The following is a 10171-nucleotide window of genomic DNA, read 5'->3' as shown; positions in this document are numbered from 1 at the left end:
TGAGGTCACGCGAGACTTTGGCCGCCATTTTGAAAAACAAAATGGCACCCAGAGCGGCAGAAAAACGGGGACAATCGGCGGCAATCGGCGGCAGGACTGCGCAGGGGCCGCTGGGAAGGCCTTGGCGGGCCGGATCCGGCCCGCGGGCTATAGGTTGCCTACCCCTGATATAAATTATATAAATTAAATATAAATTAATCAATATTATATAAATTAAATTATACAAATTAAAGGGGGAATGATGGTGCACTGAATCTGAAGGGGCTTCAGTGGTTGTCTATTTACGTCTGAACAAAACTCAAAATGCTCAGGACTGAAATATCTATTTGAATGCCTCTCTTTCTACCAGCCAGGCCAATACATATGATTGTTTGGGAAGGCTCTTTGGCAAGTACCTCAGGTATATTTTGAGGCAAAAAAGGAATGGCTTCTCAGCTACAGCAGCATGCATGAGGAATATCCTCCCCATCATAATGCAGTTTCAACTCAAAACCTTTTTGCTTGCCTAGGAATTGTAAATGGCTCATTTTGTTCTGTTGTATTTTCTGCCTTTTCCATTTTGATTACACTGTGTGTTAGCTGCACTGTGTACTGATTTATTTGTATTTGTGCTTTGCCCTGTCATCTGCAAGGATGAGGAGCAGGTTTGACATGTTTTCACATATAAATAAAAAGTAAAATGTATTAAGGGGGGAAATGTTTCTCTGCAAATATATTTGTCTTGCATGTTTAACTCCCATTTGGGTAATGTTATATCTTATTTATATAGTAGCTACTATTTTATAAAAAATATATATTGTGCTATTACTACAAAAGCATGTTACAACCCCTGCTCCTGCAACAAATGAACTGGTTTTTATATGAAGAACTGGTTTAAATTTTACAAATATGTAGTGAATAAATTTGTACCTCATCCTTAACCTACAAAGTATCCAGTGAAGGACATCCGATAAAAGACTTGTTCAAGGAATCTCCACTGAATTGTGTCCAGGAGGCAGGAATTCAAATTTAAGTTTCCCACATTCCAACGCCAACAATCCAGCCAAAGCACCACACCTCTCTGAATTTAGAAACAAAACGTTTCTCCTACAGGGTGAATCTCCAACAAAATGCTACAGCATGGAATGGTTCTGTTTGGTATTCTAGTCAGGAATGTCCCCTCCTCCAGAATAGCTAATTCTATTTCATCTATTCCCAAATCCCTAAAACTGTCACACAAAAAACTAAGCCATGAAAATAACCCAAAACCTTCAGAGTACTCCCCCACTGATTTTTCTGCTATATTAGATTTAACATTTCTCGAACCATAGGGTTTCCATTAGTAGGCTGATATCTACTTCATGTGTAGGTGGTTCCATTTGGTCACATAAGCAATGCCATAGAAGGAAATGATTACTGCAAAGTCCAAGATAGTACTTGCTAAGCAGAACATGCTATATCTAACAAGTATACCATTTGCCATGCTTCTAACACTGCCTATAAGAACAATGACATATTATATAGAAGTATCCTAAAATTAAAGGGAACACCAAACAAAAGTAACAAAAAATTGTTTTGCAGAGAAATAAATTTTATGTCAGCTCTACCATAATTCAAGATATAGACCTTAAAGGCGCCAGGTCCCATCTGATCTTGGAAGCTAAGCAGGATCAGCTCTGATTGGTACTTGGATGGGAGACTGCCAAGGAATACCAGGTGCTGTAGGCTATATTTCAGATGAAGGAACTGACAAAACAACCTTTGAGTACTTCTTGCCCAAGAAAGCCTATCAAATTCATGGGGTTGTCATAAATTAATAGATGAATTGAAGGTACACAAACAAACACATCTACAGTACTAACTGCCTTTTCATGTACACAGGCTACTCCAAGCCCATAATCACTGGGAATGCTCATGGTGTAATTTCTGATAGGGTGCTTTACAGAACTTGTTATTGTTTGCCTTCAAATCATCTTTGATTTATGGCAACCCTAAAGCTTTTGCTGGCAAGATTTGTTCAGCGGAGCCTTTCTCTGAGGCTGAGAGTGCAACTTGTTCAAGGTCATCTAGTGACCAAGCTGGGATTCAAACCCTGTTCTCCAGAGTTGTAGTCCAATGCTCAAACCATTACCACACTGACTCTTATAGAACTACAGTACTATAATGTCCTAGATTTATAGCTCTACAGAATGATGCACTCTCAGGAATGATATCGTAAGCACTACTGGAAGGCTTCCTAGAGCACTTGCTCCTTTTTGAAGAAGAAATGCCTATCCCAAGCAGCTTGGATTTTGCTTTCAAAAAGAATTAAAAAAGGGATTAAGAAAGATGAAAGGATGAGGAAGGAAGTGTGGGTTTTGGCCATGATGGGCGCTGCAACCCCCACTGGGTTCAAGAGGAACTCATAACCACAGCACAATTTGGTGAGAGGGGGTAGTAATGGCAATATGTAAATAATATGAGACATGAGTTGCATCCTCTGGGACAGAAACCTAAATGTCTGCCCAACAGATGTTAGAATTCTTCTCTTTAGAATATCATTCCAAGCTGTGCATGCACCATAATTATGGTGTTATAACCCCCTCCCTCATTATAAGCCTGGGAAATGAAGATACACTTTCTGTGGCAACTGTTCTCATCCTGGTCTCAGTTTTAAAATGGTTGCGAATAAAATCTGAAAGACTAACAGACAGGAGTTTTTTTTATGGAAGCATTTGTAGACATTAGCTTAAAATTGATTACAGCTATTATGTTCTAAAAGGCACCACAGGATTTGAGTAGGACCACTTCTGGCCCAGTAGTCTGTGCTCCCCATAACTAACCTCAGCTACCCTCTCCAGAAGAGGCTCCAGCCAGTGTTCATTGCATTCACAGTGACTATCCAAGAATGTTAGTACTTTAGCCTGGGCTGCATCTGCTCCTCGAACACGAGAACGCATCAAACCTGAAAATCAAGATGACACATTAGACAATTGCTTGTATGTTCACCATTTCATCATAAGATGCAGTCTAAGACAAGTCCAGTTACAAAGGTAAAACAATTCATTTACTGATCAACTTCCCTGGTGCTAAGAATGCCTTGAATGTAACTTCACAGCATTCTTGAGGCCTGGAATCTTGCTGCACAGGCACTTCAATTCCCCAAAACAAGTTTTCTAACATATAAGAGAACTCCCTCTCTGCCGTTATCCATGCTGCTCTGACAGCAGCCACAGCTACCATGTCTGCAAGCTTGGAGGAGGCAAAAGATCAACAGGAGAACAAATAAGAGTTCAAATTGGGTTCTGAACTAACAGAACTAGATTCTAGTGTGGGCTTTTGTTTGCAGGAAATAGCTCTATTTGCCAACCCCAATCTTGAATAAATCTCAGGTGACAGGCTCATCCATCACTAACTTCCTAGAAGCTGCTGGTAGTGGAATTAAGAAACCTTCTTTCCTTACAGTGCTTCTTAGAGGTTTTTCAACAGAGGCTAGATGGCCATCTGTTGGGAGGGAGTTTTTTTTTGGTGGTGTATTCCTGCCTTGCATGGGGTTGGATTGGATGCTCCTTGTGGTATCTTACAACTCTAGGATTCTAAGAAAGCAGTGAAGATGAGACTTCATTATTGTTGTTGTTGTTGTTGTTGTTGTTGTCGTCATCATCATCATTATCCCACTATATGATTGAAAAATGCTAGAATATTGGGTGGACTACTTTTTACAGTGTTTTGCATATATCTATGACCTAGGACCAAAGCTGGACTGGAGGTAATCCCACACAAAGCAAGAGATGGTGGTTTAGTGGGTACATGTGGGGGCAACACAGCAGAGGGAGGATTGTCTCATTCCTGTTTCTGCTGACAGAAAGAAATACTACAGCAAAAGCACTCCTCTGGATTCTGGCCTATGATGTTAGAATTTACAAGTGATTCATAGAAAGCCTGATAACTTAGTCAACAGTTTTTCAATAAAAGTACCTAGGAGAGAGTTCACTGCAATAGGAACAACTGTCAAGCTCTCTAATTTATGGTAGTCCAGTGAAGCAATTAGACTACTGGCTTTCTACATTCAGCTTCTAAAGCCTTTGCACCCAGGGAGGTATTGGTTTAAGGAGGCCTCTGCCACCATGAAATGAGAACATTTAGAAAGTAATTCAGAAGACAGAATAATAAAAGCTATCAGGCTGAATAGCTCTCTCCTTTGTGCAGTTTGTTACATTTCATATCCTCCACATACAGGACTTCCAGGAAAAGCAATTGCTGCTATTGTTAACAGAAGTATTTCTCTATAGAATTTATGTCTCCATTTTTCCCCCAGTCCATACAAAATGCTCACCTTCCCTGCGATCATTTCTAAGTATCCGTACTTTTTCAATTTTACCTAAGAGAGCACCATCCTCAGCTAGGAAAGAAAGAGGCAACATTAATTAATCATGCATTCATCTGAACTCAAGGTTAAAAATGTGAAAGATTATTTTTCCTTGTCAAACCACGGTGTTTATCAGACGAGTTCTTAAAGAGGTACTATTCCAGTGTGACTCCTCTAGCTGCCTCCTGTTGCATGCTGGGATTGGCAGTTTTAAGGAGGGGTATTTAGAATTCTCAGGCAGAGAAGTTCAGCTCCTTAAAACTGCCAATCCCAGCATGCAACAGGAGGCTGCTAGAGGAGTCACACTGGAATAGTAGCTCTTTAAGAGCATAGTGTGATAAACATCCACGTATAGGTTCCAAGTATTTAAGATATCAAGTAACTTCTTTGCTGAGTTAAACCTACTTTGCAATAGGAGAACAAATAGGTCTCAAATTGGATTATGAAGTAATAGAACTAGATTCTAGGGTGGATTTTTGTTTTTAGAGAACAGTTCTATCAATATACCATTCTTATACTGATGAGAATTTCAGCTCAATAGAACTTGAAATTATAGAAGACACATCCAGCAGCCCAAGATCAATCACAGGCTATTGTTACTTTTTGTCACGGGCTAGACTATGCATATCAAAAAGCAAACGGTTGACAAGCTATAACCACATGTTGATAAATATGTGTTGCAACTAAAGAACAGAAACCAACCAGCCAAAACTGCAATGACACATCTAATATACAACCAATAAGTCTTTTTATCTATATTGCATTTTTGTATTTTAAGAGAGACTTACAGGAATCCTGTGCCAGTACTTACGATCATTACTGTAGTCATCTACCAAAATAATTTCTTTAATAAGATGGGGTGGGCTTTTTTTGAGAACACTTTAAGAAAGACAGAGAGACAAGAAGAGAGAGGGTCAAATGAAAATTATTATCTAATTAATATATTATCACATTGTAGTGATTTCTTGTAGACAAAACAGTTAGTTTCACACATACCTGACAACTGTTCGAAGCAAAGCTGACCGTGCCTCATTATGAAAGGTGATTACCACACTAGTTGCTGGTAAATCTACCCGCCACTGCTTCCTCTGGCACCTTAAAAATAAAAACAAAAAAATATTTTAAATATTAACTCTATACCTTCAACAATGCCATCTAGGCACCTATTAAAATTTCACTTTCACAGCATGCTTTCACATCTTAACTTCTAGGAGAGAAACAAGAACATAATGTCTGAAGAAAAACAATTGCCATTTTATGAAATAAGTCTAAACCTTAAAATAAATATAAAGACAATTACTGACTCTCTGATTTGAAAAAGACTGAACACTTTGGATCACTTATTGGGAAGAGGGGTCTATTTTGGAAAGGTCTGGAGCTATCTTTGGTAGGCATTCATTTTGTGTGCAGTATTTTTTGTATTTCTGACACCTTTTGGTACATTATTAGATGTAGCATTTGCCTTACTGAATGCAGTAGCAATGTTAGATCTTGTGTTTAAATCTTGTTTTTTCAAGAATGCTTTTGAAGAAGTTCACTAGCTTTTGATTCTGACATTGTGGATCAGGTATCAGTTCATGTTACCATTCCAAAGTTCAACACCATCTTTTACTGCAATTTATACTGACTATCCCACTTGGGGGCAGGGGTCAACTTTAGCAAGGCAGATACTTATTATGTTCAAGAAGCTGCAAAGTGAGAGGGCAAATCTATGGCCAGTTACAAACCGGCATTTGGGACGTCCGGAGGACGTCCTATTTTAAAAAAGGGGCGTCTCTTCTAGACGCCCCTGGGCCTAATACGGACTCCGTCTGTACAAGATGGCGCCGGCCCTTCTACATGGCCGGCGCCATCTTTGCGTATCGGATGCTGAGCGTCCGTACGCGTTGCGTCCTTTGTGACGTAGCGAGTGCGCCTCTGGCGCCTCGCTATGTCGCAAACGCAACTCCAAAAGAAGCTCCATTTTGGAGCTTCTTTTTCGGTCGCAGGGGAGCCGCGACGTGTGGAGGCTCCGGCTCCCCCGTGGACTAACCGGCGGCGGCGGCAGACCACCGCAAAGCGGCGGTTTGTATCCCGCCTATATGACTCAGAATGTCCTTGACAATAGATAAAGTCAAGGCTGCAAGCCATATCCACTATAGGTCCTCAATAAATAGGCAGCTTTTAAAAAGTATTGGGAAGTATTTGTAGTTTACTCCAGTGCACCATTCAGTTATGTTTAAGTCTAATCCAACCAATAATAGCATAATATTCCCTCTAAAGCTGATCAAAATCAACTGCTTTAATAGAGCAAGTTGAATCTAGGTCTTCTAAAGTGAATCAAATCCCCAAATATTTATTATACCCATATAAAATTAAGCCGCTTAAAAGTTTTGCTGGCAATAGGACAGAAAAGCTCTGTTAATCTTCTGTTTATTCCTCTCCAGCATTAATCAGTGCAGGTAAAGGCTTCACATATTTCTGGATCTCTTCTAAACATATGACATTGGAGCAAGAGAGCATAAATTGTTTTTCTTTCACATACAACAATTCTGTTTTTAGTCTACTTTATATATTTGAATAGGTCCTCAGACTTCTACCTCCACCCAGAATAATCCTAACATAACAAATAGAGTAGAAGATGAAATATCAATCTCAGAACTACACCATACTTCTCTCGGCTTCAACTCTTTAAAAAAACAAAATCAACTGTTGTTTTTGTTGTTTGTATCTCACTTTCCCCAAAAAAGCTGGGACTCAAAGCAACCTCCAGTTTAAAAGCACAGTTCAATTTAAAATCTATAAAAGTGACAAGTTAAACATAATTAAACCATTACAATATTAAAATAGATCATTTGTTGAAAAATAAAATACAGTTTTAAAAGCACTTAAAAACCATACACTTTAAAACAGTACAGCACCTCCAGGACAGTCTTTAAAAGCTTTCTGCTCTAAAAACCTGTCTGAACAAAAAGTCTTAGCCTTCTGGCAGAAGGACAACAAAGAGGGACCATTTTGGTCTCCCTGGGAAGGGAATTTCAGAGTCTGGGGCAGCTACCGAGAAGGCCCTCTCTCACAGCCCCATGAACTGTGCTTGTGATGGTGGTGGGACTGACAGAAGGACCTCTCCTGAATATCTCAGAGCCTGAGCAGTTCATGCAGGGAGATACAGTCTGCCAAATAGCCTGGACCTGAGCCACATGGGGCTTTGTTTTAAGTGAAACTAGATTATTTCCACCCTCTTCCTGACGAAGTAGAAGCACACACTTTTTTTTATATATTGCTCTGCTCCACCATGGTTTTCTCTTAGATGGGAAATCTGTAAAACCTGTGCCTGTTTCATTTCAGGCTGCAGTGGAGGTTTCACATGAACAAATTTGTGCTTTGGTCTTTCCCAGCAGAGAAGGAGCCGAGCCTCCTTAACATCAGGTAGCGCTGCCTAGTGGCACCTGGTAGGCAGGGAGAGATAAAAAGCACAAAGCAAAGCACCAGGGGCCTGACCCGACCCTGATAGGCGGAGCGACCCCTGGGAACCCCAGTTTTCTTCCTGCCTAGCTCCTGGTAGGACACTTTTGTGCTTGCTCTCAAGCAAAGGATACAGGATCCAAGACTTCTCTCCCCAGACTCTCCTGGCTTGTTCTCCTTCCTTCCCTTCCCTACTTCCCCTCCCTTTAAAAAAAACACCTTGCTTCTCTCCTTTCCCTGCTTCTTCCCTCCCCACTCGGGACTATGGCAGACAGTCAGGCAGCCAGGACAGCGGGTGAGTTCGCCTCCACCCAGCCCGAGCCAGCCCTGGCTTTGCCAGATGCGTGCTCCGAGGCCCTGACAACAACCCCCAGGGTGGCCAGAAGCCATGCCAAAGCCACACTCTAGTCCTAAGAACTAGAGCATAGCTTTGGTGTGGCTTTCAGACTCATAGGACACGTGCATTATTTAAACAGCATACCTCCAAAGTGACCCGAAGCAGCTTTATTTTGGCCTGTCTGTACGGTGCCCACAGACAGACAAAATAAAGCTGCTTCCACCTGCTTTGAAGGCAGGGCATTTATATAATGCATGCTTCCAAAGCGGGTGGAAATAAAAACGAGGCTGCACTCTAAGGCTAAAAACTGAAGCAAATAGAAGCCGGGATACTCTGGCTTAGTGAGGAAAATGCGCATCTTCACGCCTGATATAAACAGCCCAGTGCCAGTGCAGGACTGCGGCAAAGCAAAGAGATGAAAGTGTAACAACTCCAATGGATGTAATTACACCATACACAAACCAGACAGTATGGGGGGGGGGGGCCTCTGTGATTGGAATGGCATCTGGGCAGGATGTGGGAGGTAGTTGGAGGTTGTAGGCAGTATGTTTGTGTGAAGTTGCACTAGTATGTTGGGGAGGTGACGAAAAAAAGTACCCAGCTTGACATAGGTTTCCAACCCACTTTCAGAAAAAGCAGGATAAAGCTGCTTTTTCCTGCCTGCCTGCTCCAGCCCTGAGATTCACTGAATCAACTGGGTACACATTTTGTGATGAAACTTGTAAAGAGCCTCCTACTTCATATCATGTATGGTATATTTTAAATTGTTCCCTTTTAGTCTTTGTATTTATATCCTTTTCCTATTTAGCTTGACTGGAGAATCATTTTTAACATTGAGGAATCTGATCCAATTTAAAATAAAAAATGAATGAACAAATGCATGCTCTTTGCACATATTACTGTTAGCTGCTTTCGAGTCAACCTTGACTCATGGCAACCTTGTGGATAAGACATGTCCAAGACCTGCTATCCTCTTTCTCTCTGCTCAGGTCCTGCAGGCTCAGGCCCATCACCTCCCGGATCGAGTCCAGCCATCTGATTTACAATCTTCCTCTCTTTTTGCTGCCTTTCACCTTTCCTAGCATCATTGCCTTTTCTAACGAGTCTTTTCTTCTTCTTGATGTCCAAAGTAATACAAACTCAATTTCACCATCCTGGCTCCCAAGGAGAGTTCAGGCAGTTCTGGTCTAGGACCCAATTGTTGTTGTTTTTTGGGTATTCACAATATTCTCAGCACTCTTCTCCAGCACCACACCTCAAATGAGTTTATTTTATTTCTGTCTGCTTTCTTTATTGTCCAGCTCTCACATCCATACACAGTGATGAGGAATACAATGGTTTGGATGATCCAAGTTTAGCATTCAGTGTTACATCTTTGCACTTTAAGGTCTTGTCTAGTTCTTTCATAACTACCCTTCCTAATCCTAGCCTTTTTGACTGCATTCCCCACTCTGGTTTAATTCACAGTATGGGAATTTTTTTTGACTATTTCTATTTTATCGTTATCTAGGATGAATTCATGTAGTTCTTCTGTGGTCATTATTTTTGCCTTCTTAAAATTCAGCCTTAAGCCTGCCTTATCACTTTCTTATTTGACTTTCTTTAGTAATTGTGTCAGGTCTTTGCTGTTTTCTACTAGTAGTATGGCATCATCTATGTATCTTATGTTATTAAAGTTTCCTCTTCCTTTCTTTACTCTTCCTATTTCTGAGTCTAAGATGTTTATCACACTATACTCTTAAAAGTGCTACTATTCCACTTTGACTCCTCTAGCTGCCTCCTGTTGCATTGTGGGATTTGCAGTTTTAAGGAGGGGTATTTAGAATTCTCAGGCAACTTATCTGCCTGAGAATTCTAAATACTCCTCCTTAAAACTGCCAATCCCAGAATGCAACAGGAGGCAGCTAGAGGAGTCAAAGTGGAATAGTATAGTAGCTTAAGAGTATAGTGTGATAAACAACGAAGCCTGCTCTGCGTATGATATTTTTTGCACACATGTGAACAAATTGGGTGACAGAATGCATCCTTGACTTACTCCTTTGCTGACTGGTACCATTCTGTTT

At 40.8% G+C, this 10171-nt stretch overlaps 1 protein-coding gene across 2 annotated transcripts in view; it reads right to left on the bottom strand.

Annotated features, from left to right (window-relative positions):
- GALNT2 (polypeptide N-acetylgalactosaminyltransferase 2) overlaps positions 1-10171 on the bottom strand; it is a 94749-nt gene that overhangs the window by 23862 nt on the left and 60716 nt on the right. For both annotated transcript variants that reach the window (XM_042445144.1, XM_042445153.1), the window contains exons 4-7: positions 5324-5422; positions 5139-5206; positions 4295-4360; positions 2802-2923 (exon numbers count right to left, since the gene is read on the bottom strand). In XM_042445144.1, coding sequence (XP_042301078.1) covers positions 2802-2923; positions 4295-4360; positions 5139-5206; positions 5324-5422 — 355 coding nt within the window. The remainder of the gene's footprint in view (positions 1-2801; positions 2924-4294; positions 4361-5138; positions 5207-5323; positions 5423-10171) is intronic.

The sequence above is a fragment of the Sceloporus undulatus genome, chromosome 1, assembly GCF_019175285.1.
Source record: "Sceloporus undulatus isolate JIND9_A2432 ecotype Alabama chromosome 1, SceUnd_v1.1, whole genome shotgun sequence".
In the NCBI taxonomy this organism is placed as follows: domain Eukaryota; kingdom Metazoa; phylum Chordata; class Lepidosauria; order Squamata; family Phrynosomatidae; genus Sceloporus; species Sceloporus undulatus.
This window is presented reverse-complemented; position numbering and strand designations above follow the sequence as displayed.